The 27419-nt window shown below is 40.2% G+C and overlaps 2 protein-coding genes across 3 annotated transcripts; both read right to left on the bottom strand.

Moving 5' to 3' along the window:
- Positions 1-1997: 1997 nt before the first annotated feature.
- On the bottom strand, positions 1998-12892 carry LOC113008172 (cystathionine beta-synthase-like). The gene is made up of 15 exons (XM_026145409.2): positions 12751-12892; positions 10983-11303; positions 9657-9763; positions 8817-8951; positions 8600-8679; positions 8317-8521; positions 7451-7542; positions 7127-7246; positions 6965-7049; positions 6777-6882; positions 5028-5105; positions 4782-4916; positions 4137-4245; positions 3956-4040; positions 1998-2866 (listed from the first exon to the last, which is right to left on the bottom strand). Exons 2-15 carry the CDS (start codon positions 11294-11296, stop codon positions 2742-2744), a joined length of 1776 nt encoding a protein of 591 aa, XP_026001194.2. The 5' UTR covers positions 11297-11303; positions 12751-12892; the 3' UTR covers positions 1998-2741.
- Positions 12893-13693: 801 nt separating this feature from the next.
- On the bottom strand, positions 13694-26537 carry LOC113008357 (cystathionine beta-synthase-like). 2 transcript variants are annotated; one of them, XR_013902348.1, is made up of 15 exons: positions 26429-26537; positions 22003-22291; positions 21136-21242; positions 19356-19490; positions 19184-19263; positions 18910-19114; positions 18337-18428; positions 18066-18185; positions 17904-17988; positions 17716-17821; positions 16369-16446; positions 16106-16265; positions 15197-15305; positions 15016-15100; positions 13694-14701 (listed from the first exon to the last, which is right to left on the bottom strand). XR_013902348.1 is itself a non-coding variant. In XM_026145718.2 (15 exons), the coding sequence occupies exons 2-15, from the start codon at positions 22287-22289 to the stop codon at positions 14577-14579; spliced, it is 1749 nt and encodes a 582-aa protein (XP_026001503.1). In that variant the 5' UTR covers positions 22290-22291; positions 26429-26537; the 3' UTR covers positions 13694-14576. The 2 variants fall into 2 exon arrangements, 1 of the variants encoding a protein (XP_026001503.1); XM_026145718.2 differs by having other exon boundaries at positions 16131-16265.
- Positions 26538-27419: the final 882 nt, after the last annotated feature.

Genomic DNA, 27419 nt, shown 5'->3' with positions numbered 1-27419 from the left:
CGCCGACTGTTTTTAGTCGCCAGTCACACACTGGCAGCAATCTGCAGCACTTTGGATAACCTGTTGATTCTGAAAATGGTTTCATTTTCTCTTTACGTCAAAAACCAGCCGGATCTAAACAACCATCTTTCCAAACTAAATAGACCCACATCGGCATGCAGTAGTGTTATGTTAGAGTGGGTAAAGAAACTCAGCAGGGCTTTAAAGATTGAAGAGATTTAAAACAAGGAAATGAAAGTGTGAAAGCCCGTCTGTCTGTGTGCCTCTGGCACTATAACTTACTAAAGTCAAAGTATGTGGTTTTATTCCTTATGCTTGATGATAAGAAGTTTAAATTATGTGTCTTTTACCATGAAAAACCACTTTCCATGTCATTTTAACCTACAAAATATTGTTATAGCTGCTTTAGAAGGCTTTTCTACACTCAGGGGGTCACTTAATCCAGTTGGAGTTTCTGGAAATCAACGTGTAAGCACATGGATACAGCCTGGTGTGAAAGAGACCAGCGTCATCATGGGATACTGCCTCTGCCTGCTGGTGATGACAGATCAGGCGAGGCTGTGATGTGCAGAGGACAGTCAGGGAGAGTGTGACAGTGGGTTTCCATCTGCTCTGATATTGGTTGTGCAATGACTAGTTTGGCTCTTTAGAGTGATGGTGTTAATGGTCATTTTGATGTGAGGGTCACCTTGTTAGTTTAAAAACGAAGTCTTTTACAAGACAGGAAATAATGGTGCAGTGACATGACAGATACATCACAGTGTGTTGCTTTTTAAATGTGATGTGCTCCTTGACAACGACAGGTGAGAATGAAGGAAGGAAGCAGCAGACTTTCAGCACATTTCTCTTTGACCAGACTCGCTGCTGGAAAAAACACGGCTGAGAAAAATAAAAGCTTTGCAGAAAAAAAAAAAGTCAACAATAAGTAGAAAGTTTAAATACGGCATGTTCCTTTATCCACTTTTGCATCTTTTTGTTTTAAATCAGCATTCAGACATGACTTTCATGTCATTTCCTTCTTATTTGGGTCTTTTTGCACTTTTATCTATGTACAATAAAAGATTTCAAAACAAAAATAACAATTAAATACAATAAAAACAATTTTAAAAAGCTGCCATTTGGTCTCAGCTTTAATTGTTGTCAAGATAGTTTATTAAATCCAAGGCAGGGCATTAAGTTACACCTTGTTACACCTTGAATTATTGACATTACTGGCTGAAGGTCAGAAGGATGACGCTCCTACAATCTGTGTGTGTCCAGGAGGAACTGAATATACAGAGAGCTGCACAGCTGGTCTACCTGTGCCAATACTCCCTCCCTGTGGTTTAGTGAGTCATTACACTTCAACGCAGAGCAGTGAGTAAAATTAGGTTTATGCACAGAAGTGAGAGAAATGCTCAATTAAAAAAAAAGCACATGCCAGCATTTATGCATGTCTTCTATTTAAATCGACTATAGACAAAAATGAAATCTAGTGTCAGATTAAGCAGTAGAATAGAAACATCCTCAAACATGTTTTGGAGCACAAGAGGGACTTTAAAAAATAAGAAAATGAATAAAACAAAATCTGACATTGTCCCTTTTCTACTTTGTTCTAAGACATTTGAACTAATGTTTGAGCAGCAAATGAAAAAAATAATTAATAAAATAAGCGCTGTATAAACAGCGGAAAAGGCCTCAAAGTATCTCTGCAGAAGAAGCCGATACCTTTTGTCTTTTCACTGCATGATGCCTACATTTCCCACGGTGCAACTTGACAAACAGATAATCAGGTGTCCTCACAGTATTTAATGTAAGCTTGAAATGCAAGCCCTTACCCTCAATAACAACGCCACAAGTGACAATTTAGCCAAAACGAAAAAAAAAGTTTGAAACGTTAAACTGAGGTTGTTTCCTCCTTTAAATGAAGTAAAATGTAGAAAGCAGCAACACCAGATCACAAACCCTGTTTTATGAGCTGTGCCGTAAACTTAGTTAAAGAGAAAAGTTGGACAACCTTGAAGCTCTATTCACTTTAATTACACTGCAAAAGCATTTTTGGTGCAACAAGCTTATAACTAAGCTTAACAAGTAAGTAAGTAAAACAGTGAGCTGAATTTATCATCACTTTCTGTTTTGCAGGTACCTGGTTTGAAGGTTTCTAGGTACCTGCTAGCTAAGAGGAAATACAGCAAATTAATAAAAACATGTCACAGAAAAGCAAAACAAACCAGAATCTGTAAGGCCCCACACTTTCCGTATGGCTCAAGTCTTTAATAGTAGGAGTAAAATGCAAAGAATATAAACACTGAACTATTCTGTAAGAAATGAGACTGTAGGCCTGCTTTCCACCATTCAAAGATTAAATGTAGATATCAGACCTAAGCCGGTCGCTGCATTATTGACGGTGAAGGGAACACATTCATTTCGCACAAGTCGGAGAAAAGAGTCAAAAAGCTCCAGAAAGATGATGGTAAAGTCCCTCATACAGCATTTAAAGCTGCAAGGTGAATACACTCAGATTACTTGTAACAACACTGACAGGATTAAAGTTAAAAAAAGATAATGTTATTTTCTATTTTGCTTCAACTGTCAACAAATCCCAAAAAACAACAACAACAACAGCTATAAATATAATTACAACTTCTCTGTCCTCTCTGCGACTGTATATCTTATAATTTCGGTGACACTGTAGGTGATTGTTTGCTGTGTCTCAGTGAGAAGAGAGTAAAATCCACCTTAAACAGGACACAGTCACTGGGTTACACTGCCTGACTTTGATGGTTGCAGTCCTGCCCCTCGTGTGTGGTGATGTAGGAGAGAAGGTCAATCGATGTCACGACGGCAAATAAAATCTCCCTCTGGAGGGCCGACCCATCGACCCCGTCTGCACAGAGACACAAAACTGCTGATGGACACAGATCTGCTAATCTCATAAACACGTATTTTATTTACAATATAGAAAATATATCAGATCTTTAAACTGAGACACACCGTTACAATAATAATACAATGTTACACAGTGTCGAACACGGCCGTGTCCCAACTTCATTCAGACATCAAATTTAAAATCAGTTCTATTGTGAATAAAATATCAGCTTTTTTTAGGGGGGGGAGTAATAATTCACTCATTTAACAGTTGATTAATCCAGCCTCTGGGTCTCTTTTGTGTGACTGTAATTCAACATCTTGTTAGGATGCCTGGGTCGTCGACCCAGGGTTTTTGAGTTTACGATATTATTTATACTGTCTAGTTTTTGGTTTCTTTGAGTTCCGTCTTATGGCTTATGTCTCTGTCGTCTTTAGTTGCTCTGTCTCCCCTATCACCTGCATCCCCTTGTCTAGTTCGCGTCTATGTGTATCTTAAGTTCCTATATCCCCGTGTTCAGTCAGTGTTTGTGTCTGCCCTGTTCCCACGTCTCTGTTCCCTTTGTAGTGCCTGCTTATGAGCCTGTGTCTTTGTTCAGTCTGTGTTATGTGTTTCCTGTTTTACTTTGAAGGTCTCTGTCTTTTCTCAGTGTGTTCAGTTTATGCTTCTTTGGTCTCGTCAGTTCTGATTTGCCCCAGCTGTGTTTCCCTCCTGTTACCCATTCCCTGATTGCTCCCTCTGTGTATTTAAGCCCTGTGTTTCTCTGTGTCCGTGTCGCGATCTACCGTTTACTTTGCTGTGTGTTTTGTCATTTTTCTAGTTTAAGTTTGTTTTGAGTTTTTTCAGTCATGTTATATTTTGAGTCTTAAATTAAAGCCTTTTTGAGTTCACGTCTGTCTCCAGAGTCTGCACCTTGGGTCCTATTCCTGCCTGCACACAGCCATACCTAACACATCTTTGGTTTTGGTCCATTAGTCAGTCAAAAAAGTGGAGCCCTCGCAGCTTTGTGAATGACATTTATCAACCATGCAATAAACAGCTCATTATAAAAATGATCTGCACATAAATGTCCTGCATAAACACTATTTAGGAAATTAATTTTCTCACATTGCGTTTGATTGTGAACCACCAGGGCAAAGTTATCAGTTTTGAGGATATGGGAAAGCTTCCCCAGGTCGTCTGTCAGGTGCACCTGAAAGCACAAGTGGAGGAAGATTAAACAAGCGTGTAAAAATGTTCATTATGTCATCAAAGGTCGCCATGAAGAGCTCTGCACTCTCTGACTGACCTGTTTGAAGGCTTTGAGGAGCACCGCGCTGACAGCAGCTGAAAGTTCAACCTTCCCCGCCAACAGAGAGGACAGAATGGTTTCCAGAGTCACCATTCCCAGGATGGCCCTGTGGAAATACACAAAACCCACAAACTCCCATCAGACTCAGGTGACGAGAAGACTAACCCATCATGTCTCTGTCTGCTTATTTCAACCAAATGTCAAGATTAAAAAATGGGTAACCAAACTGGACGATTAATCAATATAGTTTTTAACTAGAGTTTATCTTGAGACGAGATCCAACTTATATGGTTACACACTCAAATAAGGATACCTCACATGGGGATTTACACTGGAGGGACAGGGTTGTAATGTATGTGTATATACCCATCAGACGTCCAACTGCCCACACACGTCTTTAAACTACAATACACATCTTAGCAAGCTGAATCAATTGACCAGAGGCAATGAGTAGTTAAGTCCACTAGAGGGCAGTCATCCTGGCACAAGTCAAGGACAGGACCCCAGGCAACCAAGAACTGCCAAGTACCAACATTCACAGGAAGGCAGGAACTTGTCCCATGTCCCACAGGGACCAAGGCTCAGGAAGCCTCAGGCCTGGCATTTATAATACTAACCTGATATTGAGAAGAAGAGACATACCCTGACTCAGTGACGACTGGTGCCTGATCCAGTGAGTTCTCCTTTAGGATCTCAATGGTTTTCTGGCAGGACACAGAATATGTGACAGTGAGGGGGGCAGACAGGTGTAGACTCTGAACAGTCCGGTTCCACCACCTGCAAGACGGAAAAACAGAGGTTTTAACACCAACCTGCCCCGTCATACCTCCTCTGAGGGGTATAAGCTATAGCTGATTCGAGGTGTTTTGTTATTATGGTGTTTTTTACCAGGGTTTTGGGTCCATTTGAGCGTCCAAGCAGAGGAAGCCTTTCTCACACATCCACTGATTCGTCAGGAACTTTGACCTGCAGGTAAAAATCGGTGAGTTTGAAGAAGTGTGCTGAGGTTTGGTCAGACTTCCACCTAAAACATGTCTGACTCTAGAAAATCTGTTTTGTAATGGTTGCAGCATTTCAGTTATGGACAGGAAAGACACGTGGCTGTAAAAAATAAAAATGAAAAAACATAACAGCTGAAAGCCATCTCTCATTTTCTCTCACCTTTGTCTTGTAGAAAAAAATCCACATAAAAAAGAAAGTGTGTTTGTGTACTGATGTCTAACTGCAGAGGTTACTGATTTTTCTTTAGCATGTTTAAAAGCAGTAACATCGGTTGAAATGTTTTATAAGTTAGCTTAACAATTATTGGCTCGTGTACTGTTAAATTTGGTGCACACATTCATGCCTTAGGCCCTTATTTTAAATCCAGCACCATGAGATTGAGGCCAAAGTTTTTTCAAAAACATTTTGTTAAATCCTCAAATACCATAAAAACAAATTGGCATTCCCATCAGCCTCTGCTGTATTTTGCTTTTTTCATTATGTCAGTCCTTAAAGCAAATAGAAAAACTGGAATTAAAGTCTTTGGACTTTGGAAACTTGAATATTTTATTGGCGCCGACTTTATAAAGACACATCGTGTAACATTTACAGTTACATGTGTCTCTTCCTCTCTCATTTCCTGTCACTGCTGTTCTGTCCTTAATAATGGGAAAAACATCCACACAAAGGGTTTCAAAAGAAAGTGCTTTTATGTTAAATTCTTGTCTAACTAATGGCTGGTGGGAGCCACATGATTACTGCTTTTAGCCAGACATAGCTCAGAGGAAGAGAGTCCAACTCTTTGAAACCATGAAGATCTCTAAACTGTTCAGTGGACTGTATCATTTCTACACACATTTACACATTTTTGAGGACAAAGCTAAAAACTATTGGATGGTCTGTGGTTAAATTTGGTACATATGTTCATTCACTGGCTTTTAAAGATTTCATTAAAATGTTCTTTTTAAATGGGGAAAGATTATAAAGCATACATCTTTAATCATCTAAAAAAAAAACAAGAATGGAAGCAGAAATTTTAATACATTTTCTCTCTAATCCACGCAGGATCAAAAGTATACGTACCAGCCCCTGGCCCAAAATCAGCAGCTTCAAGTTCAACGGAAAAGAGCAGCTGCCCCACATAGACAAGCCAAATGCCTTCTGAAGCAACGTTTTATGATCAGAAGGGACAAAAACTGAGCTATTCGGCCAGTAACAAGAGGTGTATTTGTAGGAATAAAGCGGAGGCTTTCACAACAAAGAAGATTATAGCATCTGTTCATGCTCAAGGGTGTTTTGCGCCCAGTAGTGTGTATGGATGCACAAATAATGAAGAAGGAAAACTACCTCTAAATTCTGAAACTTTACATCAAATTAACAGCTAGATAAACTTGACCTGATAAAACCTGGACACATTAAGGTGTTCCAGCAGGACACAAACACACATCCAAACTGGTTTTGGAATGGAAATAGCAAACTTGTGAAATGACCATTGAAAAATCCTAACGTCACCCCTATTTAAAAAGTATTGATGTTCATGGGCATGATGAGTGCATGTAAACGTCTGCCCACAACTGTATTTTTGAAGGCATGAAGGCCTGTGAGCACTCCAGACTCTCACTGGATTCAAAGTGTATCTGCCATTGTGTCTCGTACATGTAGTTGCGGACAGAGTCAGGCAGGATGACCACGCAGCGCTGCCCCTCCTCCAGCTGCTGAGCCATCTTCACAGCTGCTGCCATCGCTGAGCCAGAGCTGCCACCTTCAGCAAAACAGGCAAATCGATCATTTAGAGCAAACTCAGGTTGCTCATAACATACCACAACTCACTGATATGAACTTACCGCACAAAAGACCCTCCTCTCTGATCAGTTTGCGGGACATAAGGAACGTTTCTGTGTCGGTTGATTTGTACCAGACATCCACAATCTGTGCAGATTCAACAGAGACGGGCGTTTAGCAAAAATACTCACTTTACAAATGTGCACGTTAACAAAAATACTCACAGATCTGTCCAGTACTGTGGGGATGAAGTCAAGGCCGATTCCCTCCACTTCAAATGGAAACTTTTTATTCTTCCCTTCTGAGCCTTCCAGAACAGAGCCTTCAGGATCCACACCGACTACCTAAAAACAGACATGAGGAATTGGGTAAGTGCAAACACTGCAGGGTTAAACAGTTATCAAGTAATGTTTGATGGAGCTGCCAATACATGCATTGCTTCACTGATGGATATGCATCAGTGTGAGTCAGAAATAATAAGAAGAAGAATACAGTAAATAAAAACCATTCATTAAAGACTGTGGACTGATAGGTTGTGTGGTGCTCACTTTGACATTTGGACATCTTTCCTTTAACTTTCGAGCAACACCAGTGAGCGTGCCGCCTGTGCTGACTCCAGCCACCAACATATCCAACTGACCTAAAACAAAAACACATTTTCTTTTTCAAGCTGTAAAAAAGTTTTTTTTTAATAATAATATAATTTCACATTCATGCCTAATAAGCTAATATGAACGATTAGAGGAATTTTCAAGGTTTAACAAAGAGGACAAGCTATATGCCTTCATATATTCGTGCAGTTTGATATACAGCTCAGTGTTTCAGGCATGTTTCTTGTATGATTAAAAGTAATTTAATACATTTGTGCAAATAATGTGGAATCTGTCCATAGGTTTACTGTTCGTCTCCTCCCAACCGTCGACATTTTGTCATGTTTTCATGAGAAACAGTGGGAACGGGAGTTAAATGTGCTGTTTCACACGCCTCCATGGGCAGATCAAATGTGCAAGTCTAACCTCAGTGCACAAAAAGATTACTTCTGATTGGATCACTTCCAAACTCGTCCCACCTCATGTCTCCAGAAATTCTCATTATACTTTGTTTTTTGTTGATGAAAGTGTCAAAACATAATTTTGACACTTTTTTTGTGCGTTCGTTTTTATTTGGTTATTGTCTTTTCTCGTTCTTGTTTTCATCAGGAAAAAAAATATGGTTGTTGAGAACAAAATTAACGCTGCTCCTCAGAGCCAGGCTCAGACTTTCTACTTCAATGAGAGAAAGAAAAGACTTAGTGGCAGAGCCATGTGTTTCTTTTCATTACCCTCAAAATCAGTTGTTGAATTAAACATGTACAGCAAAAATTAGACTCAAGCTAGAAGATGCATCAAAAATCAGAGTTTCTATCAGCTCGAACCATCACACTGCTCCAGTATCTCCTCAGCCGTGGTGTCGTAGTGAGCCAGGGGGTTGCTTGAATTGCCATACTGGTTGAGGATGTGCGAGTTGGGGATCTCGTTCTTCAGACGCCAGGCCGTACGTATATGAGACTCTGGTGAATCAAAAGCTGCAGCTGTGGGTGTGCGGACAATTTCTGCCCCGAGAGCTCTCAGGACATGCACCTAGGACACAGGAGAGGATGAAACTTCAATGCATTCCTCCCACTGAAAAGAAGAAGAAGAAGAAACAGGGCTACTTACCTTCTCCATGCTCATCTTCTCAGGCATCACAATGATGCAATGGTAGCCTTTTACTGCAGCTATGAGGGCGAGGCCAATACCTGCACAAAGAGCAAGAATTATTTAAATGACCTTTTTCCTTCATCATGGAGCTACAATACTGCACTTCAGTTTGGTTTATGTTAAACCGTATCAAACACTGAGCCTTCAACCCATTTGTTCATTCACACTGATGTACCCGTGTTTCCAGAGGTGGGCTCGATGATGGTGTCTCCTGGTTTAAGGACCCCGGCTCTCTCGGCGTCCTCCACCATGCGCAGGGCGATCCTGTCTTTCCCACTGCCTCCTGGATTGAAGAACTCACACTTGGCCACTAAACACAGTCACCCGTTAAAAAGAATACTGTCATACTACACAGATAATGTGTAAAAACTGAAATTAAACTAACAGAAATGAATAAATAAACAGATAAAAGAAACGCATGAACAAGAGGAGCCTATAGAGAATTTATACTCTCATCTTGGAAAAGCTAAATGTGTTTGGCACATTGCGTTCGGATCATCAACGTAGGTTTGAAAAGATCAAAGAACCTGGATTTTGAGATGGGCCGCCAGTGTGAAACACAGGTGGCGCAAACAGTTTTCAGCTTTCCAGCTCAATTTAATTTACAGGTGTTTTTGTTCTTTCATCCAACAGAGAAAGAAAGTCTTTCAGTCTCACCTCTCCATCCAGGGAACGAGCTGCCTCCTCATACAAAACAACAACAGTCTCACAGTAGGAAACATGATACTTCAACGCTCCCTTCTCAGCTATTTTGCTTGTTCTACGGCTGTGCCACAGTCATTCAAGGCCCTGCTGTTTACTTCTCCCATTTAAACAAGCGAAGTTTCGTGCAGATTCATTCACATAATGAATCTGCACGAAATGCATAATAATCATTCTAATGTTTATTTGGAAGATTTTGCAGAAACTGAAAGTAAAAATAGTCAAAGTGATTGTGTGCAGAGAAGCTTATGGATTCTGCTTGTACTGATATCCAGGCATGTGTGGGTGTGTCACATTTTACATTCATACTCACAGATATCACACTTGAGCCCAAACTCTTTTGGGATGTTGTTCAAGCGAACCAGAGGTGTGTGTCCAATTTTCTCAAGGATGCTGGAGAGGATGCCAGAGGGCTTGGTGCTGTAATGTACGAGATAACACACAATTAACAGTCATTACCATCTTGGAGATACCATACAGCATGTCATGTTCATTACATCTCGTGAGAATTTAATTTCAAAATACCAGAAATACCGTATCAGAAGTATCACTACAACATGCTCTAACTGGCCAATTTGTTAGGTACACGTTTTTATCATTGGGTTTAACGCCCTTTTTTCTTTCAGAAATGCCTTAATTCTTTATGGCATCAAATGGGTGACATGACCCATTTGGTGCTGCAGACCAGGTGCCTGACGTTCCACCAAATCCCAAAGATGCTCTACTGGATTGAGATCTGGTGACTGGAGGCCATTTGAGTGGAGTGGACTCATCATCATGTTCAAGAAACCAGTTTGAGTTGATTTGCGCGTTGCAGCACGGTGTCCTATCCTGCTAGAAGCAGGCATCAGAAGATGGGTACACTGTGGTCATAAAGTGATGGACATGGTCAGTAACAGTACTCAGGGAGGCTGTGGGGTTTAAATGATGCTCAGTTTATACTAAGGAACCCAAAGTGAGCCAAGAAGATACCCCCCAAATTATTATACCACCAGCAGTCTGAACCACTGACACAAGGCAGGATGGATCCATGCTTTTATGTTGATTATGCCAAATTCAGATCAGGTGAAGTTTTTCCAACCTTCTATTGTCCAGTTGTCCCTGTGAACTGTAGCCTCAGTTTCTGGTTTTTAGCTGTCAGGAGAGGCATCCAGTGTGGCCTGCTGCTGTAGCCCATCTGTTTTAGGTTTGATATGTTGATAACTTAGTTGTAACAAGTCTTTTCCCTCTAACTTCTGTCATCAACAAGGCATTTCCCCCCCAGAGAACTGGATATTATTGTCTTTGTTTGACCGTTTTCAGTAAAGCACAGAGATGATTGTGTGAGAAAATCTGAGTAGATCAGCAGTTTCTGATAGTTCTGAGTCAATTAAGTCACCGTTCTTCATTCTGGTGCTCAGTTTGAACTTCAGCAGGTCATCTTGATCATCTTGATCATCTTGATCATCTCTACATGCATTGAGTTGTTGCTGTCTGGTTGACTATTTATATGTTTGCCCATGAGTGTATGTGTGACATCTGTTTGTGAATCAACATTATTTTACAGCTGTAATAGAGTTTCATTATTTAAAGACTGAGCTTAAGCTCAGAGCATTCTCTCCTCTACACAGCAACCTCTTTATTTTTTCCAGACTCTTACCGTGCTGAGTGGCTATGAGGCGACTCTGACATGGGCGCGCCCAGCTTCCAAGTACATCTCCTGGGCAAATCAGGACGGATCCACTTCGTCTCATCAGGAGTCTCGTCTGTGTTCTCCAGCTGAGTCTCAGTGAATGATTCATCCTTATCTTCATCATCAGCAGGTAACCTGTCACCACTGTTCACAGCTGCTGTAGCCTGACACACACTTGAAGATGCTTTAGCACAAGTGACTTCTGCATTTGTTGGGTTAGCTGCAAATGTGCAAGGAGAAGGAACTTCTTCCAAGGACTTTGTACCAAAATCAGTGGGCATGGTTCATCTGCAGCAAGATGGGACACATATTACACCACATTTACATCAAGCTTTCAAAAGTTACTGACAAGTTGGCAAGACCTTTTGTTTTAGTGGCCACTTAATTTGACTCATTCATCAATGACTTGTATCAGAAAAAGCTGCACTTTAACCTATCCCAGCTGTCTTAGGGGAGAGGCAGGGTACACGCACAGGTCGCCAGCCTGTCGCAGGGCTAAGACATAGACACAGACAAGCATTCACACTCACATTCACATATGCAGGCAACTTAGAGTTTCCAGTTAATCCCTACTAATTGCATGTCTCTGGAATTTGGGAGGAAGCTGGAGTACCCGGAGAGAACCCACACAAACACAGTGAGAACATGCAAACTCCACACAGAAAGACCCAGGCCTGATGGTGGAATTGAACTCAATAAATAAGCTACACATTATTTTATCTAACCTTAAATTAATTTAAAGCCAATTTGCATGACACAGTTTGATTGATGTCCTCCAGACATAATTTTAAGAATATGTTGCTCCTTCTGTGTCCACCCACACATTGTTTTGGCTGCCACTGGCCGACACAGGTCGCTGGTCCATTACGTGGCCAACACAGAGAAAAAGACAACCGCACACTATAACACCCCCACCTACAATTTAGAAGCATCAATTATCCTAGCAAGCACGTCTAATCAGTGAAAGGAAACCCACACAGACACAGTCTGGCCTCACAAACTTCACACAGACAGGCCCCGGCCAGACCGCAGTAGTAGTATGATCCTTTATTCTGTGCTGTTTTTCAGCTTTCTGGTTGTGGGGTTACGCTTACTTTCCTTGTGCTTGATATGATCCTGTGTTCTGTGCCTTTTGTCTCCTACTTGCCTGAGTTGCTAGGTTTGTTTATTTCATTTTTCCTCTGTTCCTTCTCTCTTTGTGTGTCTGTTCCCTCATTACCCTCTGTGTGTATATATATATTATCCCTGCCCTTTGTCTCTCTTGCATCGTAGCCTTGTTCCTGAGTCCTACGTTTAGGACCTTAGTCCTGCCTGACACACAGCCTAAAGAAGAAATACATATTCCGACTCCAGTTTCAAAAGACTTCCAAGAACGCCCAGCCCGCATAATAATAAAACCATTAATATATACAGTCACAATGTTACAGTCATCTGTGGCTATAGGGACCCAACATTTCTGCTTAATCTTCATAATAAATATAATGACAATTTCATTCACTTTGTAAACCATGGAATATGATTACATACTTTATTTTGTGAATTAAATCATATACTGCACTACTGAAAACACTGACAACTTAAAAAAACAACAACATAAAAGTACTAAAAGTACACAGCACAGATGTACTTCTGCATTTTAAGGATGACCCAGGTGAGGAAACCACACCCAACTCTCGCTGGCTGATACAGTTAGCTAAATCAGCTTAGCTAAAAACTTACTAAAACATTTACTCACCAAGACCATGAGAAAGTAGTTGGACATTATCAAGCTGGTACCACAATCACTTTTACTTTCATTCCTAAACAACAAGAAGAAGAAACAACAGGCTTTTTTTCCCACTCCTGTGTTGTTGCATTCAGGTTCAACCGGAGTGGGCGGGACTTGTTTCCTCCCTCCAATAGAATTTCAGTATATGCCCTAGGGGAATCCAAACTTCAGTAATACACAAATTAACCTAAGAGCTGGAGTTCTAAATCAGAATGTAAAATAAGACACACAGAGAGTTGCTGCTAGTGGGCTACATTGTAATAACATTGTAACAAGTGAACTCTGCTTTCTGCTGATAGCACACAGGTGAGTCCTAGTTTCAGCATAACCGCAGCCTGGAGATAAAAACAGGAATCAACATGTTTCTCTAACTGTGTACTGAAATGCTGAATTCCTACTAACTGCAGTTAAAGGAGTGGTGTGCAATAACATTCACAGAAAGGCATGGAGTGACGCCCACCTCCATACACATGAACGAATAGATCTTCCTCCGCTGTTTAGAAATTCAAGATAAATTGAATCAGATTAAAACATACCATTTGCACTCCCTGTCTGCAGAAAGACACAAACCTGTGTGCTGGTAGTGTGTCAAAAACTGATTTCCAATATTTGCCATAAAGATGATTGTTGGAATTTAAACAGTTATAAATGATTGCTGGCATCTAAGATATGCCAAACATATAATATCAAGTCATTTTGACTCAGCGATAACAATTTTTTGTGTATTCACTGTTATATTTCCTTTTAATTTTAATGTCTCACCAACATTAAAAATGTTTTTATTCAAGAGTGATCCGGCCATGAGGGCAGCTGAAATAAAATTAAAAAATCCAATTTCTGTGAACACGCTGAGAGACCAAAAAGAACTAGATTGATTATACTGCAGTTGCAAGAAGGCAGAGTCATAAAATGTTTGCAAAACAGGTTATTTCTTTATTTTCTATATAACCACATAATAAACCCCGTTCACTACAGTCTAATTACAACGTAAGTAAATATTAGACATAAAAGCACACGAGAACAGCAGAAATCATTGTTTGGCTTTTTTGGCACAACACCAACAACATCTGATATCTCCTATTGGTGCCGTTTCTGCATCATCATCATAATATTGGTCCATGATCAACATTGCAACTGACCAATAACATTGTCATGATGTTATATGCTTTGCATTGTGAGGTACACAGAAGAAACAAAATATGCCTCTGTTTATATCATACTTCTGGACATAATTGTATCTATATTCATTTATACAACATAATAAACTATTTTATCAACGTAGGCTTCTCTTAGTCAAATTTAGGTTATGTTGGTTTGCTAGTTTTTAAATGTATAAACTAACTTCTTGGCTAATGCTAAGTGACTTACACGGAGCAAATAAAGCAAATTGATAAAAACATGTACAAAAAAAGAAAAAACACTAAACACAAAGGCACCACACTTAAAAAAGACATTATGTGTGGCAGGAAAAAAAGAAAGAATAGAAATATTTTTACTGTATTGTAAGAGAAAAGAGTCAGTTCCAGAAAGATGATGGTAACGTCCCTCCAAAAAAAAACTAAGCTGCCCTTTAACTGGAGATTTTTCACTCATTACAAGATGCACAGTGTTAAAAAAAAGAACAAAGATAGCTCTGAATAGTGCTTTACAACTTCTCTGTCCTCTCTGGAGCTCTATTATTATTATCATCATCATTATTATTATGATTATTTCAGTGACACTACAGGTGATCGTTTGCTGTCCCTCAATGAACAGGAAGTAAAATCCACGTTAAACAGGACACAGTCACTGGGTTACACTGCCTGACTTTGATGGTTGCAGTCCTGCCCCTCGTGTGTGGTGATGTAGGAGAGAAGGTCAATCGCTGTCACGACAGCAAATAAAATCTCCCTCTGGAGGGCCGACCCATCGACCCCGTCTGCACAGAGACACAAAACTCCTGTTAAACACAGAAGACTGTTGTGGTTTGTTTACTGCACAGGCTCATGAACAAAGTTTCCCATGTCGTCCACAAATACAGGTTTTAGCTCAATGATGGAAAGAAAGAGCCATATGTGAACATGATCCAGGAGAATGCAAATGTGTGATTGTAAATCAGTGTCTTTGGGTGTCACAACCAAAATGAAGCTTTGTGAATGACATTTATCAACCATGCAATAAACAGCTCATTATAATAATGATCTGCACATAAATGTCCTGCATAAACACTATTTAGGAAATGGATTTTCTCACATTGCGTTTGATTGTGAACCACCAGGGCAAAGTTATCAGTTTTGAGGATATGGGAAAGCTTCCCCAGGTCGTCTGTCAGGTGCACCTGAAAGCACAAGTGGAGGAAGATTAAACAAGCGTGTAAAAACGTTCATTATGTCATCAAAGGTCGCCATGAAGAGCTCTGCATTCTCTGACTGACCTGTTTGAAGGCTTTGAGGAGCACCGCGCTGACAGCCGCTGAAAGTTCAACCTTCCCCGCCAACAGAGAGGACAGAATGGTTTCCAGAGTCACCATTCCCAGGATGGCCCTGTGGAAATACACAAAACCCACAAACTCCCATCAGACTCAGGTGACGAGAAGACTAACCCATCATGTCTCTGTCTGCTTATTTCAACCAAATGTCAAGATTAAAAAATGGGTAACCAAACTGGACGATTAATCAATATAGTTTTTAACTAGAGTTTATCTTGAGACGAGATCCAACTTATATGGTTACACACTCAAATAAAGCTACCTCACATGGGGATTTACACTGGAGGGACAGAGTTGTAATGTATGTGTATATACCCATCAGACGTCCAGCTGCCCACACACATCTTTAAACTACATCCCTGCAAAGTTTAACATCTCTGACTACAAGTGAGCAACACTGCTGGAAGTGTTAATAAAAACATAAATAATCACTGAGGTTTTAAAAGCTGTGGGAAATACAAGCTTCACATGTTCATATTATTTATGTTTAAAAATATTTCAGTTGGGTAGTTATATAAAGATGAAAATAAGACAAAAAGATCAGACAAGACAAAGGTCACAGACAAAGTGTTAGAATCTCTTCCTGACACTGTGATGTCATCCCGAAATTCAATTTCCACCATCAACTCGAGAACAGAGCCACGTTTCATTGTGAAATCCTGAGATCAAACTACGACCTGTGGAACATCTGCCGAGCATTTAGCTGCTCTGCACGAGCGAAGATGACGATACAGAGGATGAGATCTGTTTCCCTGAAATCTCCATGGAGACCACTGTTTGTGTTTATGCTGGAAGTTCCTGTCCTCTTCCTGTTTATACAAGGTCATATCCAAACAGAGCATTTATAATACTAACCTGATATTGAGAAGAAGAGACATACCCTGACTCAGTGACGACTGGTGCCTGACCCAGTGAGTTCTCCTTTAGGATCTCAATGGTTTTCTGGCAGGACACAGAATGTGTGATGGTGAGGGGGGCAGACAGGTGTAGACTCTGAACAGTCCGGTTCCACCACCTGCAAGACGGAAAAACAGAGGTTTTAACACCAACCTGCCCCGTCATACCTCCTCTGAGGGGTATAAGCTATAGCTGATTTGCGGATTTTTGTTGTTTTTTACCAGGGTTTTGGGTCCATTTGAGCGTCCAAGCAGAGGAAGCCTTTCTCACACATCCACTGATCCCTCAGGAACTTTGACCTGCGGGAAGATACGGGTGAGTTTGAAGAAGTGTGCTAAAGTTCAGCCAGGGTTCCACCTAAAACACATCTGACTCTAGACAATCTGTTATTTATCAGCTGCATCACTGCTTTACGTCAGTTTTTCTTTTTTTAATGCTGACAGCTTTATTGTGGGATTTATTGGTTATTTTAGGGATAGGAAATGGCTGTAAAAATAAAAGAAAGAAAGAAAGCATCCTAGTTGAAACACATGTGTCTCTTTCTCTCTCATTTCCTGTCACTGCTGTTCTGTCCTTAATAATGGGAAAAACATCCACACAAAGGGTTTCAAAAGAAAGTGCTTTTATGTTAAATTCTTGTCTAACTAATGGCTGGTGGGAGCCACATGATTACTGCTTTTAGCCAGACATAGCTCAGAGGAAGAGAGTCCAACTCTTTGAAACCATGAAGATCTCTAAACTGTTCAATGGACTGTATCATTTCTACACACATTTACACATTTTTGAGGACAAAGCTAAAAACTATTGGATGGTCTGTGGTTAAATTTGGTACATATGTTCATTCACTGGCTTTTAAAGATTTCATTAAAATGTTCTTTTTAAATGGGGAAAGATTATAAAGCATACATCTTTAATCATCTAAAAAAAACAAGAATGGAAGCAGAAATTTTAATACATTTTCTCTCTAATCCACGCAGGATCAAAAGTATACGTACCAGCCCCTGGCCCAAAATCAGCAGCTTCAAGTTCAACGGAAAAGAGCAGCTGCCCCACATAGACAAGCCAAATGCCTTCTGAAGCAACGTTTTATGATCAGAAGGGACAAAAACTGAGCTATTCGGCCAGTAACAAGAGGTGTATTTGTAGGAATAAAGCGGAGGCATTCACAACAAAGAAGATTATAGCATCTGTTCATGCTCAAGGGTGTTTTGCGCCCAGTAGTGTGTATGGATGCACAAATAATGAAGAAGGAAAACTACCTCTAAATTCTGAAACTTTACATCAAATTAACAGCTAGATAAACTTGACCTGATAAAACCTGGACACATTAAGGTGTTCCAGCAGGACACAAACACACATCCAAACTGGTTTTGGAATGGAAATAGCAAACTTGTGAAATGACCATTGAAAAGTCCTAACGTCACCCCTATTTAAAAAGTATTGATGTTCATGGGCATGATGAGTGCATGTAAACGTCTGCCCACAACTGTATTTTTGAAGGCATGAAGGCCTGTGAGCACTCCAGACTCTCACTGGATTCAAAGTGTATCTGCCATTGTGTCTCGTACATGTAGTTGCGGACAGAGTCAGGCAGGATGACCACGCAGCGCTGCCCCTCCTCCAGCTGCTGAGCCATCTTCACAGCTGCTGCCATCGCTGAGCCAGAGCTGCCACCTTCAGCAAAACAGGCAAATCGATCATTTAGAGCAAACTGAGGTTGCTCATAACATACCACAACTCACTGATATGAACTTACCGCACAAAAGACCCTCCTCTCTGATCAGTTTGCGGGACATAAGGAACGTTTCTGTGTCGGTTGATTTGTACCAGACATCCACAATCTGTGCAGATTCAACAGAGACGGGCGTTTAGCAAAAATACTCACTTTACAAATGTGCACGTTAACAAAAATACTCACAGATCTGTCCAGTACTGTGGGGATGAAGTCATATCCAATACCTTCCACTTCAAATGGAACCTTTTCACTTTTCTCCTCTGAGCCAACCAGAACAGAGCCTTCAGGATCCACACCGACTATCTAAAAAAACAGAGATGAGAACTGAGGAAAGAGGCTGCAAACGGTGCAGGGTTGGAGCTGCCAATATACGGATTGCTTCACTGATTAATATAAATTTCAGTAAAACAAAACTTTTATTTCAGATTCTAGATAAGTGGGTTGGGAATCTCGCCTTGACATTTGGACATCTTTCCTTTAACTTTCGAGCAACACCAGTGAGTGTGCCGCCCGTGCCGGCTCCGGCCACCAACATATCCAATTTACCTAAAAACAGAAACACATTTTCTTTTCCAAACTACAAAAAACATATATTTTTGGGATTCAAATAAACACCTGTTCCATGAGGATTCGCAGTTACAGGAAAAACTATTTACGCCTTCCTTCATTCATGTCAGTTTGACGTATAGATCTAAGTTCCAGGAAATATAAAATACACACCATGAAATTGTAGGCAAATCATCACTTGTTACAACTAAGGTCTGCAAAAGATCATCTCTGTTTGCACAAGACAAATCTTGTGCTACAGCAGCAGAAGACCACACTGGGTGTCACTGACAGGAGTGAATGGGAAACTTCTGCTGCCACATTCGAAGGGTAAGGTCAAAATTTGGCATAAAAGATAAGATCATCTTGTGTTAATGGTTTAAGGTGGTGGTGGTTTAATGGTGTGGGGGGTCATTTCTTGAAAAAATTCAACTTCAAGCTAGAAGATGCATCAAAAATCAGAGTTTCTATCAGCTCGAACCATCACACTGCCCCAGTATCTCCTCAGCCGTGGTGTCGTAGTGAGCCAGGGGGTTGCTTGCATTGCGATACTGGTCAAGGATGTGCGAGTTGGGGATCTCGTTCTTCAGACGCCAGGCCGTACGTATATGAGACTCTGGTGAATCAAAAGCTGCAGCTGTGGGTGTGCGGACAATTTCTGCCCCGAGAGCTTGCAGGACATGCACCTAGGACACAGGAGAGGATGAGACTTCAATACATTCCTCACATTGAAAAGAAGAAACAGAGCTACTTACCTTCTCCATGCTCATCTTCTCAGGCATCACAATGATGCAATGGTAGCCTTTTACTGCAGCTATGAGGGCGAGGCCAATACCTGCACAAAGAGCAAGATTTATTTAAATGACCTTTTTCCTTCATTATATAGTTATAATACAGCCGTCAGCTCATTCGCTCAAACTGATGTACCCGTGTTTCCAGAGGTGGGCTCGATGATGGTGTCTCCTGGTTTAAGGACCCCGGCTCTCTCGGCGTCCTCCACCATGCGCAGGGCGATCCTGTCTTTCACACTGCCTCCTGCATTGAAGAACTCACACTTGGCCACTAAACACAGTCACCCATTAAAAACAAAAAAAGATATATTGCATCAGGGAGTGTTCAAAGTTAATCCAAAAGGTTTGCATTAGATAATGCGTGACAAATTTAATATGCATTGTAAATAACTAGGACTGAACCAGTGCAGAGAGAAGAATAATAGTTAATCTATTAACCTTTACCAGGTCACTGACGACCCATCTATGGTTGGTAATTTGAGAGGAAACATCTTAAAGCTTTTGAAATAAAACCTCTATATATAACTCTAAACTTAGATGGCTCCCCAATCACCCGCTAAAAGGTTAACAAGTATGAAAAGCATGCTTCGGTCATCTGTAACTAGATTCTGGTTCCCACGAGAATCTAGTTTTTACTTTGCTTTTATTTGTCCTGCTGAAAGTGCGTGTCTATGCCAGTCCACGTCTTTTATTTCCACAGAGAACAGTTCATGTCAGATCTCCCTCTGTAATCCTGACTGACTGTGTTTGAAGGAATTAGGAAATTCAATTTGTGGAGTGTGAGATCTGGATCTGCTCTTTTGCAAACTCATAGCAACACAGGGATAATGACATGCCTGCCAGCTACTGCATCAGCAACAACATGTTGTTAAGGTACCGGAACAAATATAAACTCTATTATTTCTCAAGTTTAGAGCTGCATTTTATTTGCAAAGGTTTTCTTTTTACTCTGTTGGATGACAGAACAAAGAGTCTTTCAGTCTCACCTCTCCATCCAGGGGAGCGAGCTGCCCCCTCATACAAGAAAACAACAGTTGCACAGTGAAAAAACATAAGGCCACCAGCTACATGATACTTCAACGCTCCCTTTTTAACAGCTGAGCAGGAAGCCAAGAGGGACACAGTGGGTTCAACAGCCCTAGCTTAAACAACGGCACCTCTTCCACTCGGATGCATCAACTTAACAACATATCCCCTAAAAGACATTCTTTTACACAAATATGGTAAGCCAGGTGAGATGTCACTCTGTAATCTGCTGCTGCTCAACTACAGTCTCATCCAAGCAGAGGTTTTTTTCACCCCACTAAACACAGTAAACTTATCAGCTTTCTCGCTGCTTAGGAGGGAGAACAATAAAGCTGCTGTTAGGACATTTAAAGCATCTTCTATCCTGAAAATAAGAAGACTGCACTCCTGCTCATTTTCTTGCAAGGACATATCAACGTCATTTTGGGGTGAGCGAAGGGGACTATTCAGAGAGAAAACTTAACATTTCACATCCATAAATATCCATAAACCCATATCTTTTGGATTAAAGTTGTAGCTTTGCAGTACAAGTACATGGATAGCAGTCAGGTTAAGGATCATGTTATTTATTTATCAAGGTTAATGTCATGTTTTATATTCTAAAAGGTTAATTCTGTTTAAATCTGTTTTGTATAGTACTAAAACTTAAAGCATGAAAAATGTGAACCTTTCTCTAAGTTTCCTTTTCCTTTCTTTTTTACTTATTTATTTAATTAGCTTACCCTGTTGTGTAATATTCAAGCCTCTGCTTTTACAAGCAAACTTTCAATTAGACTTATTTGCTTGAATGCAGAATAATAATAAAGATTTTGCAAAACCGTAAGCAAAAATAAGTCTTTTTTTTAAATCATCTTCTTACTTTTACATAATTTGTCACATCTTTTACTCACAGATATCACACTTGAGCCCAAACTCTTTGGGGATTTTGTTCAAGCGAACCAGAGGTGTGTGTCCAATTTTCTCAAGGATGCTGGAGAGGATGTCAGAGGGCTTGGTGCTGTAATGTAAGAGATAACACACACTAGGAGATACCATACAGGATTTCATGTATCTGATGAGAGTTTAACCAAAATTAGTGGAATTGTCAGAAATATCATCACATCATACACTCACTGGGCAATTTGTGAGGTACACCTTGCAAGCACTGGGTTGGTTTTCAAAACTGGCTTGAAAACCAACCCGGGAAACATTCCTCAGAGATTTTGACCCATGTCGACATGATACTATCACACAATTCGATCACCTCACAAAGATTTTCTTTTGGATTGAGATGTGATGACCTGTGAGCTGAGATCATCTGAGCTTTACAAACACTAAAGAGGGAAAAGTGTAAAAAAAAGTGTACACTAATCCACCAACACAAAGTGCCAGAACCACTGATACATGTGATACATGGCAAGATGGAGCCATGTTTTCATGTTGTTTACATCAAATTCTAACCCTGCCGTCTGAATGTGGTGGAAAAACATTACCATTTTCCCTCATTCTGATGCTTTGTTTGATCTTAAGCAGGTCATCTAGATCGTGTTTACATGCACTGAGTTGCTGCCATGTGATTGGCGGTTTACATATTTGCATTAACCAGCAGTTGAACAAGTGTACCTAATAAAGTGACACATCAGTGTATGTGTGACATCTGTTTGTCAAATCAGAATTAAATATTGCTGGTGACTCAACTCTGCTGCAAAAAGTAAGTAGACAGAGTCACTAGTTTTATTTAAAGACACAGCGACCTCTTTATTTCTCCAGACTCTTACCATGCTGAGTGGCTATGAGGCGACTCTGACATGGGCGCGCCCAGCTTCCAAGTACATCTGCTGGGCAAATCAGGACGGATCCACTTCGTCTCATCAGGAGTCTCGTCTGTGTTCTCCAGCTGACTCTCAGTGAATGATTCATCCTTATCTTCACCATCAGCAGATAACCTGTCACAACTGTTCACAGCTGCTGTAGCACAAGTGACTTCTGCATTTGTTGGGTTAGCTGCAGATGTGCAAGGAGAAGGAACTTCTTCCAAGGATGCAGCACCAGAAACAGAGGGCATGGCTGCAGTGGGATGAGACATATATTATCATCAAGCTGTATTTTTTTATTTTATCTAACCATGCATTAATTCAAAGACAACTAGCATTAAACAGTTGGGTTGATATCCTCCAATTATAATTTTAAGAATTTGTTGCTTCTTCTGTCTCTGTCTCCACATTCCATTTATCCAACTTTGTCTTTGGACAGTGGGAGAAAACCCACACTGGTACAGTCTGGCCACATACACGTCACACAGACAGGCCCAAGCATGCAAGCAGGCTTGAACCTAAGCTGTGTTGCTGTGAGGCAGTAGCACTGACCCGCACAAAATATGTGTCTGGTACAATTTATTTATATGGGGGGGGGGGGGGGGATCCTACATAATTTTCTAGTGTTTAATCGGTTTTTATACTTTTTGCTCATTTATATCACAGCGCCACAGTCAGTGTTGGGGAGTAACAGAATACATGTACCGCCGTTATGTATTTAAAATACAAAATATGAGTAACTGTATTCCATTACAGTTACCATTTAAAAAGGTGGTATTTAGAATATAGTTACTTTGTTGAAATAAATGGATTACACGGCGGTATTTTCCTGATTCATATTGTCACGGGTCAGGACTGTTTGGGTTTTGCTCCAGGCGGCAGCGTTATGGTTGCCATGGTAACAGGGTGACGCTCTCTGCCACTGTGTGTTTCCTGGGTGAGAGAGCGCCTTTTTGTTGTTGTTGTTGTTGTGCTAAGCTACAGAATGCTACATGTATAGCCCTAAAGAATGTAGCCTCATGGGCAATGTAGTCCGTGCTCCAGGGAGAATGGACTGCCATACCCGTTATGTGTCTTTGAGCGTGAGGACGGAGAAAAAAGAAGTAGAAAAGTACGAGCTGTCATCGAGTAGAAACGGGAGCTGGAAGCATGTAAATATAATAATAACCGCTGCATCCAAGAAGAGTGCCTGACGAGCCCAGTTGTAAGTAAGCTATTAAGACTCAATTGTACACTGTGTTCCTGTTTTCCTCCGAAACAATAAGTTCCGTTGGAGCAGCCTTTCAACCCTCTGCATTGAGGAAATTAATGACTGGTTGTGCCACAATTTTCTCCAGCTAAACAAAAACAAAACTGAGGTAATAGTCTTTGGCGCCAAAGAAAAACGATTACAGGTCACCAGAGAACTTCAATCCATACATCTAAAAACCACAAACCAGGCGAGAAATTTGGGTGTAGTGATGGATGCAGACCTAAACTTAGAAAAACACATCAAGACAATAACAAAATCAGCTTACTATCACCTCAAGAATATATCAAGGATAAAAGATCTGATGTCTCAACAGGACCTGGAAAAACTAGTCCATGCATTCATCTTTAGTAGGCTTGATTACTGTAACAGCATCTTTACAGGTCTACCTAAAAAGTCAGACAACTACAGCTCATTCAGAACTCTGCTGCTCGAGTCCTCACTAAGACCAAAAAAGTGGACCACATCAGTCCAGCTCTGAGGTCTTTACACTGGCTGCCTGTCCGTCAGAGGATAGACTTTAAAGTTCTGATGCTGGCCTATAAAGCTCTGAATGGTTTAGGACCAAAATACATCAATGACCTCCTGACCCAGTATGAACCATCCAGATCCCTCAGGTCATCTGGATCCGGTCTTTTATCAGTTCCCAGAGTCAGAACCAGACACGGAGAAGCTGCATTCAGCTTTTATGCTCCTTATATCTGGAACAAACTCCCAGAAAGCCTCAGATCAGCTGAAACACTCAGTTTATTTAAATCCAGGTTGAAGACTCACCTGTTCTCAGCTGCATTTGAATAAAGCACCAAATCCACACTTTAAGCTTAAATTTCAAAACTTACATTTAACTACTGATTTTATCTACTGTTCTGATTTTATCTGTTTTGATTTTATATACTGTTGTTTGTTTGTTTGTTTGTTTGTTAATTAGTTAGTTAGTTTATTTGCTTGTTTTAATCAATTTTAAATCATGCTTTTTATTTGTTCTTGTTTCTAATGTCTCTGTAAAGCACTTTGAATCACCTTGTTGTTGAATTGTGCTATACAAATAAACTTGCCTTGCCTTGCCTTGCCTCTCTCTGTCTCTCGCTAGCAAAGTTGACTCACACAACAAAATAAAGCTATTTTTCGGCTATGAGACCAACAGAACCGACTTATTAGCCAGAGGTCCCTTTACTACAAGGCGCGGACCTTTAGTAATAGTAATAAATCACACAGCAATAGTACATTCATGCAGTTGTAAAAAGCATGATAATATATTAAGTAATCCAAAGTATTCAGAATACGTTACTCTCATTGAGTAACGTAACGGAATACAAAATACATTTTCGGGCATGTATTCTGTAATCTGTAGTGGAATACATTTCAAAAGTAACCTTCCCAACACTGTCCACAGTGCAGTGCTTTAGACATCTGGCTAACAAGCAAAAGCACATTTTTGCTCCAGAATCAAAATCAAAACATGAATACGAATTGGAAAAATTATGATACACATTCTCCCTGATTGGCATTTGCTTCAGTAAACAACAAATCGATTTATTTAATAATTTAAAAAGTGATAGCCATTCCTCGTTTCACATTATACAACTTCAGTTTTTGGGAATTACAAGCTAGACAATTAATAGATAAAAGGCCTTTAAATTTAATAGTGTCAATAGTGTCAAAATAGTGTCAAATATAGTTAAATGTGTTCATATTTTCTCCCGACATAACAATAGCTCACGACTAGCATAAAAAAACAACGTTGTAATAACGTCGTAACATCTCAGCAGGTAAACTTGGGCTCTGTTTTTCCTGATAACGCACAAGTGAGTTCAGGAAAGCCTGGAAATAAGAACAAAACCAGTCTTTCCACAGCTGTGCACCAGAGTACTGAATCTCTGCTGTGTTTAAAGCCATTCATATTGAGCAACACGAAAAGGGCAGTGCACTCACCTGTGTGCCGGACATGAACCCTTGCAGCTGTCAGATGGACACCTGAGTTCTCTGCGCTTTATTAACAGGGCCCTATCCGCCAATCAGCGCACAGTGATTGGTCTTGCCCCTGAGCATTTATGTCCAATAGCATGCAGCGTGGACGCTTCTTACAATGAATGTTCAGCGATCGCAGGATGCTTTTTATAGAACTGTTTTTACTTCAAAATGTATCTATATTTTCTACCGTTACTATCCAAACATACAAAGAAGTCTCTCACACAGCAGGGTTTAGCAGTGGGCTTTCAGTTTCACGCTTATGTGGTTTTGACTGTTACAAAGAAGCCATTTCTGAGAACTTTCATGTATATAACTTCTTAATTTTCAAATTAACGTGTTTTTAATCTGTAATTTTACATCGATACAGATTTTAGGCCTCTGAAAATGGGGCATTCCTAATTTAAATGAATTTAAAGGTCCGGGCTTCAACCGCATAATGATTGTTTGATTTAAAATCACAAAAACTGCCACTCTCCTAAAATATATTGTGGCATGAAGAATATATACTACGTTTCTGGCATCATTGCTGTTCACAGTGCTGCTACCGTGCATCGTCAAAAAAAAAAAAAATAATAAATTAGAGAATCTGGAGAAAGTTCTGTATGAAAATCTGTAGTGGATGCCCGTGATGTTTGGGTCTTTGAAATGCATTAAAAGCAGACATGGAAATAACTTTCTGTGAATGCAGTTCACTGTACCAACCACAAAAGCTCCATCGTGTAAAGAAAGTGCGTGAACGTGATCTAGAAATGCTGCTGTTTTCACTGAGCCAAAGATCGTTCAAAATGGACCGAGCCAAAGTGGAAAACTGTTCTGTGATCAGATGAGCACATGTCCCCCTCCACTTCAGGGAAGGCCTTGCATATTTCAGCAAGACAATGCTAAACTTCATACAGCATCTATACAACAAGCATGGCTTCACAGTAGAAGAGTCCACGTGCTGAACTGGCCTGCAGTTCAGACCTTTCACCAAATGAAAACATCTGGAGCATTATGAAAAATAATGATGACGAATACAACAAAGAAGACCCGGGGCTGTCGAGCAACTTATCCTCTATGAAACAACAATGGAACAACAGTCCTCTCCCAAAAGTCCAGCATCTGGGTCCTGGACAACGAAGCTAGCTCGCCACATTCGGTGATATCTTCACATTATCTGAATCAACTTACCTGTAACCTGCACAAATCAAATCAATGAGCGGCCACACGATCAACTCGATAGATTATTAACCCTGGGTTTCCCTGCGCGTTCACATGAAAGGGGTGGCGTTAGCAGAATCTGACCAATCACAAGCGGTGCGACTGACTTCAGAGAGATAAAACTATATTATAAGAAGTTAGAAGCACGGGGAAAGAGGTTAATAGAATTCAATATTGTTGAAATTACAACTCCATCGTAAAGTCGCGTTATTCTTTTAGGGATTATAATATATATATATATATATATATATATATATATATATTAAATCTTTATGCATTTGTTGTTTAAAGCGGAACAAAATCCAGAATCTGGGCAAATTTGATGTCAGCAAACACAAATAAATGCTCTATTTTGACATCGTGTATTTATAGAGCGATAATACTTTAAATTATTTTCCAGAGAGCTGATTGGTCAGTAGGGTGATTTCATACCAGCGGATCTCTAATCTTAAAACTACAACCGGCTTCAGAGCAGGTTATGGTCACAGCATAGGTTTCCATGGAGACACTCCTCCTTTAAGAAGTGAACCACCTTAAATGTGCAGGAAACACAGAGTTAATCCTGAAATTAGCTGGATAAAACAAAAGTGCTTCATAGTATGGGCCTCTGGTCTCAGTTCCCCACGGAAGAGGATTAGGGCCAACAAAAAACAAAAACGTGGGCACATCTTTTCTTTTTTTTCTCCTTTTCCAGATTAAAGTCAGAATTCTGACTTTTTTCTCAGAATTCTGGAAAAGAAGAAAAAGGACATACCCATGTTTTTCCCCTCGGTGGCCCTAATCCTCAGTTGTAGTTTAAACATTCAGTTCTGTTCTACTGTGAATAAAACAAACAAACAAACAAATAAATGTTCTCATGAGATTCGCAAATCATTGCATTGTTTTTATTTACATTTTACACAGACGGATTTGTTTTATCCGCCTATGAAACAAATGATCCAATTTCTGTCTACAGCCTATA

This window comes from Astatotilapia calliptera, chromosome 16 (genome assembly GCF_964374335.1).
Source record: "Astatotilapia calliptera chromosome 16, fAstCal68.1, whole genome shotgun sequence".
Taxonomy (NCBI): Eukaryota; Metazoa; Chordata; class Actinopteri; order Cichliformes; family Cichlidae; genus Astatotilapia; species Astatotilapia calliptera.
This window is presented reverse-complemented; position numbering and strand designations above follow the sequence as displayed.